The 10,164-nt window shown below is 40.3% G+C and overlaps 1 protein-coding gene across 1 annotated transcript in view; it reads left to right on the plus strand.

Annotated features, from left to right (window-relative positions):
• ak5 (adenylate kinase 5) overlaps positions 1-9,774 on the plus strand; it is a 111,520-nt gene extending 101,746 nt beyond the window's left edge. The window contains exons 12-14 of the mRNA XM_085379049.1: positions 2,577-2,693; positions 3,056-3,250; positions 9,150-9,774. Coding sequence (XP_085235175.1) covers positions 2,577-2,693; positions 3,056-3,250; positions 9,150-9,218 — 381 coding nt within the window. The 3' untranslated portion in view covers positions 9,219-9,774. The remainder of the gene's footprint in view (positions 1-2,576; positions 2,694-3,055; positions 3,251-9,149) is intronic.
• Positions 9,775-10,164: the final 390 nt, after the last annotated feature.

A 10,164-nucleotide genomic window follows, 5' to 3' on the forward strand; every position in this document is an offset into this window, starting at 1 on the left:
AGCAAGTTTATTTAATAAGTAGTCTTCAGGAATACTTCTCCAGGGTTCTTCAAGAACATCAAAGCTCTTCTTTGGATATTGGCTGACTTTTGTTCCGTTCTCAATGAAGACAATCCCACACTACTTCAATAAAGTTGAGGTCCAGGCTGTGTTGAGGTCTACGATAGTTTTCCTTTGTGTATATCCAGGTATGCTTTCACTGCCCCGGGAGTGAGTTTGAGATCACTGTCATGCTGAAACATTCAGCCGTTGCCAACCAGATGCTTTCCAGATGGTGTTGCATTATTGGATCAAAATGCGATGGTACTTTTCTAAATTCATAATTTCATCAGTTTTATAAGATCGCCCAACACCACTGACATCCCCAAACCATGAAGAGTCATCATGGTGTTTTGCGCATATGGTAAATGGACTAGTATATACAGCACCTTTCTACCTTGTACACAAAGTCTAACCGCTTTCTCGAACAAGCGGCACAATTGGTTCAGGATATTGGCAAGGATACTTCAACGTGCAGGCTGGAGGAGCTGGAGATCAAGTCATGGACCTCCAATTTGGTATACAACCCACTCAGCCGCTGTGGGTATAAAGCAGGGGTGTCCGATTCCAGTCCTCAAGAGCTATTGTCCTGCAGCTTTTAGACGAGTCCTTGTTCCAACACACCAGGCCTTTGCCAAACTTGATGGCATATTGAAGAGGTAATCCAACCATCTGATTCAGCTGTGTTGGAGTAGTGATGCATCTAAAAGCTGCAGTACAGTAACTCTCGAAGACTGGAGTTGGATACCCCTGGTATAGAGAGTAGAGCAGGGGTGGGCAACTCCAGGCCTCGAGGGAAGGTGTCCTGCAGGTTTTAGATCTCACCCTGGGTCAACACACCTGAATCAAATGATTAGTTCATTACCAGGCCTCTAGAGAACTTCAAGACATGTTGAGGAGGTAATTTAACCATTTAAATCAGCTGCGTTGGATCAAGGACACATCTAAAACCTGCAGGACACCGGCCCTTGAGGCCTGGAGTTGCACACCCCTGCTCTAAATTGGTATAGGTGAGAATTGTTGACTGTCTCCCTGTGTTAGCCCTGCAACAGCTGGCAATTCCAAGCTCTATCTAATGCCAGCTGGGATAGTTAAAGATCTTGCATCCAGATGGATGGATGGACAAAGACTAGTCTGAAAATGAGTAAAGGAAAAAAAGGAACCAATGTCCAAAGAAACTTTGAAAGCCTGGAAAACCGTTGATCAAGATTATTTTTTTAGAAAATCACCAGAAAGTCTGACTCCTTAGACACAGATTATAAAGAAGTGACTGGCAGCTCAGTACTGCATCACATGAGTCTTGCTTGCTGTCCTAGCTCCAAATTCAATACATAGCTTGAACTTATAATATATACTTTTACTGAGACACAGTACTTATAATGTGAGACCCAATAATAAATCAGACCCTGTATATAATATTATTTTATGATTTATATGAAATTGAGTCTTTTAGTTAACTTCCAAGTGAAGATTTAGGTTTGAAAAGAAATCTGTGGTTTTGCTAACCATCCATGAAATTCCTTTCAATTAATTTGCATTAGTAACATGAAAATTCCATTTTTGTGGTGTTTGGAAAGGTGTTCAGTTACATATCCAACTTTTAAGTGAACGTTTAAAAAGAACTAAATCGATTCTCGGGGATGGAGTCTGAACAATAGACAGCTATCTATTCTAAAAAGAGTGGCCTTGTGTTTTATGCTAACACTTTTAACAGAGGTGATTAAATGGACGTGTATCTGCAGAATCAAATACAAACCATTCCTCCTTCCTAATTATAATTTTTTCGTATATTTTGACAGGTGCTGGTTCGGTTCTGCTGTCATTTTTAGATTGTATTTTTTGATTTCTGTTATTTGGTCAGTGCCCTGCATATTGGCACCAGTGACCCGGGAGTGGCGCCACAGGGACAGTGTGTATTCTTGAATCATATTACTCTTACTGTAATCAGGCCTGCATTCATACATGGCTGATTAACCCACAAAGGGGCTGGTAGGGGGAAAAACAAGCAGCTCCTGATGAAGCCTTTTTATTTTTCCATATTTTTCCAGTGCTTCTTATCATATCTGCACCCAGTTTTTCCCATGTGTCACATCTACCACTGACTCCTCATCCATGTAGCAGTTTCTTTTAATGTGTGCCAAAGAATATTTTAACAAATAATAGCAATATCTCATCATACTTTGTGTCAAACATGGCTTTAGATTTAGCATCTGAAAAGTAAGATTTGCATTTTTTTCCTCTCCTTTATTGAATTTGGTGGATTTATTTAAACAAAAAGAAAAAAAAACAGAGGCTCTTGGAATGTTTATTTTACAATTTTCTAACATTTCATAAAGTAAACAATTGATTCATTAATAAAATATGAGCTCTTTCATATCATTTTGGGATGCCCTGGAGATGTGTACTGCACATTATACTTCAATATACTGAGTTATAAAATTGCAGGGAATATATATGGCTGTTTCTGGTTATATATTAATCATTAATAAACGGTAAATCATTCTTTCTGTGTTTGTGTGTGTGCGTGCTATCTGCAGGACACACTGCTGGAGCTCCTGTGTGACGCGGTGGTGTCGTCAGGACGGCAGGGAAAAGGTCTCGTGATCAGCGGCTTCCCCAGAGACCTGAGACAGGCGGAGGAGTACGAAGCGAAGGTCAGAGCACAAAGCTGATGGAGTAGACAGCGGGATGTGGTCAGAAGCATGAATAAAAGAAGGGGGAAAGTCAGCCGTGAGTCGTGGTGTATGCACAAAAAGTTCAGTCTGAGCAAAGTGAAGGAATCACAAGAGTCGCACGTCACTGTGACGAATGCTAGTTAAGTCTGATTCAGTGCTAACATACGAGTACGAAGAGGGTATGAAAACAAGATTTGAAAATAGGAAAGAAGTGATCAGAATGAATGCACATAGAAATGTGGACTGCGGATCATTCAGGATGAAGGCCGGCCTGCAGACGAATGTAGTTAAAGGGGAAGTTCCTGCTTTTAACTTCTAACTGCACCTGTTGTGTGTGTCAGATGGGGGAACCCAGTGCAGTGCTCCTGCTGAACTGCTCAGCCGACACCATGTCCAATCGCCTGCAGTGTCGTGGGAGATCCGGCTTCCAGGCCGCCCCAGACAGAGACAGCGTCCTGCACAGGAGGGTGGAGAGCTTCTGCAGCGACACCCAGGCGGTGGCGGCTCACTACGAACACAAGAGGCTTCTGCACACGGTAAGATTGGGAAGCCAACTCTGTAAGGGTTAGAGGTTCAATTCCATATGGAGGCTTACTTTCCTTAAAGGAACAAATCCAGTTTAAATCCACTTCGTCTAGGCTGGAAATCCATTTACACTTAGATGTCCTTCAAACCTCTCCCAGCGCTCTTTTATCTATAAAAGGAAATCGTTTGCCGGGATGTTCTCACTCACAGAAAAGCAGCCGAAGAGTTCCCAATAATCACTTCATTATCTCTCATATGTGAGTCTAACTGTCCTGCATGACTGGAGTTTGCAACTTTACTGTATTATTCAATACAACCAGCTCAGATTTGACATGCTGGATAAATAATAATCACGAGGATTGTTTTTAAAATACAAGCGTGCCAGCCTCTATGATCTTAGAGGAGGAAAACAAAGGAAAACATAGTTCACCAGAGAGAAGCCTGTCTTAGATCAAAAGACTGCATTAGACAGAAGTAACAGTGGTTTGTATTATTATGCATTATAATTCAAAATTATTTATATGTGAATAGCATATTAATGTGCTTGGTTTTAACGGTGCCATCCCAGAGTATTGAATTTTATACTGAAATTTATTGGGTGCTGTATTAATGACGCTGGAAACAGAACCAAACAATTAGATGCGGACTACATTATCTAAACAGGCTTTCCAACCTTCATGTTTACTGAAGGCTTTTGCGTCTTATAATATAATTTATTCTGTGTTTTGTGTACTAATTCGTTCATGTTTACTTTAATTTAGTTATTTTTAAATTGTGGTTAAAAAACATTAAATAAAAGCAAGGGTTGTGTGAATAGTTTGCCCTCTCTCATCTGAAGTGTTTGACTTTGTCTTTACAAAGATATCCATTTTATGTGTGCACTGAGGCAGTTATGTTTTAATTATTCTGCCAGTTCCTAGGGGTAGGTATCAGGGGTGGTGGTGCCATTTTTGGAACATGTTCATTTGCCTTCCTGAGTAAAACATAAAAGATCCAAAGGGATAAATAAGAAAACGCCAGGGCAATTCTAAATCACCATTTTTGTTTGTTTGTTTTTATTCCAAAAATTTCCATCACAAAGGTAAACAGGGCTTAAGTTATGTGTTTTGCTTCAAAGTTTCCTGGAGAAGGAGCCCTAGACCCCCTGCACAAATCTGCATCCATCTTTCAGTTGGTGCTGATTTTGTTTTACTTAATAGATGTGAGACAAGATCCACAAAGTCATCCTTCTGTGCCAAGAAATCTAAGACTCAGCTGAAACCAGCATAAAACTGCAGCAGTATAATCTCAATCCGTCCATTGCAGTGTCCCAAGGTAGAACTGCAGGAAACAGAGACGGTAACAAAGACCAGAACTAAAAACAGAACAGAAAGAAAAACCAGAACGAGGCTCGGGGGGCAGCCATCTGCTGCAGCCGGTTGAGAGTGAAAGAATAGAGTAAAGGAAGGAGAAAAGAGACAGAGAGCACAGGGAGACAGCACAAAACACAAACTAGACGTGCTGCTGTGGTAAACACAGAGGGAGTGAAAACAGCATTAAACCTGCATTCTTTCTAATGGCCAACAGATGGGAAACAAATCTATGAGATCAACAAGCTTACTTCTGTCTCAATCTGCAACCTCAGAAGACAGCGTAACATAGAAAAATACATATTAAATAAAAAGAGAAAAAGAAATAATAGTGAAAGCTGGGAAAACAGAAACAAAGCACAATAGAATTTACAATAAGTAAATTTAAAGGTTTTTTAAAAAGTGACCTAAAACTAGAAGCTAACTGTTGCAGCTAAGTCTTATAATCCTGTGTGGAAAATGTGTGTTTGCAGCCTGCATGCTTTAAATAGTAAATAAATAATATTCACGTTTCTACTCAAATGTCTCAAAATACCAACAGCTGAAAGGGTCATCGAGTGGAAGAACAAATAGGCGAGCCTCTGTTTTAAGAGTGAATTGTATTCAGATTATGTCCGACCGCTTACTGCTTCCTAATAAAAATGCAGAAATGTTTTAACTACAAATAGCTGAAGATGGTGTAAGTTTCAAAACAATATTGTGTGAAGGTTGTTCAGTGTGAGTCCTTAAAATTCTCATTTACATATTCCTGGCAAATACATCTGTGTTAGCAGACATCAGTGTTTCCATTTGGATGCTTTACAGTGGGAAGTAATGATTAGCTCTGTTTAGTGTGACCTAACCAAATCCTTTTAATCAACTTTCCCTTCCGCTCCGACATCGTGTTGATGTCCGTCTTCCAGCTCTTCTTCCCATTCCTCCTGCTGCTCCGTTCTGATTTAGCTTCAGTTAATTGGCATTGGCAGTTTATTCCATTTTTGGAAAAGCCTTGCATTTGCTTTGCTCACAGAAAGCTTTGCCACTTGATTTGTTCGCCAAGATTTGAATTAGCCAATGACAAGTTGGACAAAACCCAGCTGGTGAAAGATAATCACTGATGACACCTGGATACACAGAAACAGGGGAGCTGATGGACCTTTTTCACAGCAGGCAGTCTGGTTTGTCACAGCAGGTAAAAGGTAGCTGCTCTCCATTTAGGTGAGCTGTGTCCAGGGTCACGTGATTTCACGGCTGTGCTGGTAAAGGTTCATTAGTCTTAGTCTTAGGTATCCAAATTCATTTCAAATAAACAGTATAAACGATGCATATATTTACCATACGGTCACCCATTGGTTTGTGAGTATTTTCATTTTCAGCATCATTCATTTTCTAATGACTTAGTCGCAGGTCGTTAATCAGTGACGCCCTCGATCGCCCTATTTTAAGGATTAAAAATAATCCTTAAAAAATTGTTTAAGGTGTGCCAAAAATTGATTTTTCTTTTATTTGCCAAATATGATTACCAGTATTTAGACTGTTGTAAATGGCATGTTTGCCTATAATGTCTTCAAAATCTCTGTTATGAATGATATCAAGTCAGCTTATGTGGGAAACAGCATTCCTGTCAGAGGGATAGAAGCTGAAATCAGTTTTTGCCAGTTTATTTTTATAAATGCTTTATTTATCCAGGTAAAAAGTCTCATTGACATTAAAAATGTGTTTTTAAAGAGATATCTAGTCAAGAGTACAGCAGAAATTACAAAAAGAAATACGACATAACAGTTCTATAACGATGTTTTAAGGACTGGATTAATTATATAATGTGGAACACAGAGTGGATGCAATAAGAAGATCTTCATAAGTCCTGTTGACTACAGCCTATTTGTGGACATAAGCAAAGATATTACACATTAAAAACACACAGAAGCGATCGGCTTTTGGCAGACGATCACTTGTTGGCTTCACTTTTCACACCCAGAAGCCAGATCCATCTTTTTTTTTTTTTTTGAAAATATTTTTATTGAAAAAAGAAAACAGTACTTGCAGTTACCGAAATACAATCAACCTTTCTTAATTTTCCTAAGTAAATTAACATATATATATATATGAAAAAAACAACAAAAAAAACAAAACACAACGCGCCCCCCCCCCCCCCCAGTCCCACACAGATCAACACAACCATCAAACATATTAGAGGAATATAACAGTAACAAAAGTAGATTTAAACAGGCAATACCTCTAGACTAGCAAAATAAGAGATAAAGGGTTGCCACTTGTGAAAAAATTTGGCTGTGCAACCCCTCAACGTATATTTAATTTTTTCAAGTTTTAAAAAAAACATGACATCTTTAAGCCACCGGGAAATAGTAGGATACTTAGCAGACTTCCAATGCAACAATATTAGACGTCTCGCTAGTAGGGATGTGAAGGCTATAATATCCCTTTGTGTGGAATCAAGTGTAAGTGAGCGAGCAGGAATCACAAACACAGCAATCAGAGGACAAGGATGAAGAGTTACCCCAAGAACAGTTGACATAATAGCAAAATACCTTGTCCAGAAACCTTGTAGCTCAGGGCACAGAAAAAACATGTGGCTAAGGTGACAAGGAGAACCATGGCATTTATCACATTTATTTTCCACTTCTGGATACAATTCAGAAAGTCTAGACTTAGAGAAATGCACCCTGTGTATGACCTTAAATTGAATAAGTCCAAGACGAGCACAGGAGGTGGAAGATCGTATCCTCGTTATAGCCCGTTCCCAAGACTCCTCATGTATTCGAAATCCCAGTTCTTCTTCCCATGTACGCTTAAGCTTAACATTAGAGTGGTTACTAAAAGACAGAATAGCATCATACAGATCCATCTTTTATACAGACCATGGTTTATCCTCAGGCTTGTAGAGCGATTTATCCATGTAGACCAGTGGTGTCAAGCATGCAGGCCGAGAGGGCCAAAATCGGGCTGTCAAAGAGTCCCAGTGGAGCCACTGAATGGCTCAAAAATGTCTTTAACGACTGTATTTTCTTAATAATCCCTCCTACACAATAAAAATGTCTATAAGTTGTTTCTATGTGTAGACAAATTGACTGATAGTGATGGAAAATACTTGTTGTTTCTTTGGGTTCCTTTCTGCTGTAATCTGCAAGTCCACATGTAGAGCAGGACAGTCGACTCGATGAATGTGGGAAAAACTGGTGATGTTGTGTTATTTTACTAAAGACATCTCAGGCTGTTCATGATCTTTTTCTCCCAACATTAACTGAATGAGAAAAAAACATTTATCAAGAAATAATAACTATAATCTGTTTTCTGGTCATTTTTTGAGTGTGCGGTAAATCTGGTAAACGGTTTTTTATAAGTGATGCTTATTTTTTGGATTGTTTTTCTGCTCTGGCCTTTTTTAGATCAAATTGAGCCATGAGCTAAAGTAAGTTTGACACCCTGTGTCTGGATTGTTTTAGGTGTGAGCGGCTCGTTTTTGAAGGCATAGACCATGGACACGTCCATCTTCTCTTAGATATGATAAAAGCATATGTCACTCACCTTGCTCTGCTCAAAGCAATGTCTCCCAGTTACTCAAAAAAAGGTACAAACTTATTTGCAAGTAGTTTCATGTAGGAAATATTGTGTTTGTACCAAACTACGCCCGCCAACCAAAGGAAGTGTGCAGCTACTGTTTACATCCTGTCACAATGTCACGAGCTTCTTTTCTCTGATAGATGGAAAGTTTTTTAGTGGAGAAAACGACTAAAAAGTCACGTAGACTGGAGGCAATTGTGCATTACCAGAGGAGCTCTAATTCTCTGCTGCAGAGCTGTAGAGATGTCTGCCTTCTCCTGAGTATAACTGAAATAAATTGCACTCGTCTCACGGTGCTCGGAGCGCAGTTCCACGTAGGAACTGTTTTCTTTCTACCAGCCGAGAGAAGGACATTGCAGCTCAGCCGAGGGGGAAACCATTAATGTTCACATCCTGTCATCCTGTCAAAAACCTGTCATCTTTGGGTAGACACACACTTCAACACATTCTACCAAACTACACCCGCTGTGATATGTTTGGCGGGTGTAGTTTGGTAGAAAGAAAATAGCTTGAACGTGAAACTTCTAATGACGACACTGACGCTGAGTTTTTTAGTTTTTTGCTCGTTTTGTGGTGCCCTCAGTGCTTTTTATTTCCTTTATTTTCAAGAGAAGTCAGACATTTCCAAAAAATGACTATACACTTTTCACCTGAGATGGACAAGATGCTGAAATGTGTTGTGTTTAAGGTCAGTGATGCAGGGAAGGACCAACTTTCTGTGAAGTTTTACTCGCCTCTCTGTTTCCACTGACATGAGAGCGATTAGAAAATCACACGCATTCCTTTCAGGGTTGATCTGCCCCTTTAATAAATTTACTGTTTGAACTTTTAAATGCCACATCAGGTGTGTGTGTGTGTGTGCGTGTGGGTGGGTGCTTAAATGCCACATCAGGTAATGAGGTCATCAGTCTGCTGTGAGGCTGCCGTCCTCAACTGCATGTGGGCTTGCTGGTGGTTTGAGAAAAGGCCTCGTTTTCAGCCGGTTTGTCTCCGTCTGCAGATTGATGCCGAGAGGTCGCCGGACCAAGTGTTCGCCCAGATCTGCCGCTCGATGGAGTCTGGCTTCTGATACCTACACCTTCACACCCCAAACTCTGCAGTCGAGGAGGGTCCATCTAAGAAGACCTTCTCTCTTTCTCTCTGCCGTCACCCCAAGGAGACTCACTCGCATAACCTCACACCTGCGCCAGACTCATTGAACTCCAGTGGTATGCATGTCTTACCTGCAATCAGTGAAACTTCTCTCTCTCTGCTTTTTGACACTGACAAAGCGCCTGGTTGTCACATTCTGCTTCACAAAAATGCATCCCCCCAACCCCATCCCCTCTTCTGTCTCTCTCTGTAAAATCAACCTCAATATATGCTGCCAACTGCCACACCAAGGCAGATAACTGTACTGAGAAAAATAGCAGTCCCTGCTGTGACTGAGAGCATGCTGGAAGTGAAATCTCGCCACCTTCCCACCAGAGGAGCTGAGCAAGGTTCCCCCTGCCATACTACAAAGTGGAAATGTCAGTGTGTACTCGTGCTCTCACGCACAGCACCTTGCTTCTTATTGTAACAAGCATGCAAGAGTTAAAAGTTAAGCTTAACTGCCTTTTGTGCATTAAATTTAAAAAGGAAAAAAAAACAGAAGCAAATAAAGAGTATTAAGATTACTGCATTTGTATGTTTCCAAGCTCATCGTACAGGTGCGTGGTTTGGTATTTAACATTCAATAAAGCCAGTGCATTTGCTAAATGGAGCATTTCTGAGTGTCCTTTGGTGTGGTGTGTAGCGTGCAGCATCAGAGCTGAGCTGACAGCGCCATCTGCTGGTGAGAGGATCACAACAAAAAGGCAATTAAGTGATAAGTGTAACAGGTCAAGACAGGTGAAATTCCCCTTTCTGTCAGGATAAAGAAGTTTAACTACACATTTAATCTCTGAGATATCTACACATAAGAAAAAGGAGTGCAATTTTAACAGAACTTTTAGTTTTTCAACATGATAAAGAAATGCAGCTGTAAATGAAAG

Source organism: Diplotaxodon limnothrissa, linkage group LG18 (genome assembly GCF_057381915.1).
Source record: "Diplotaxodon limnothrissa isolate DT_005_m linkage group LG18, D_limnothrissa_male_GT1.1, whole genome shotgun sequence".
Classification (NCBI taxonomy): Eukaryota; Metazoa; Chordata; class Actinopteri; order Cichliformes; family Cichlidae; genus Diplotaxodon; species Diplotaxodon limnothrissa.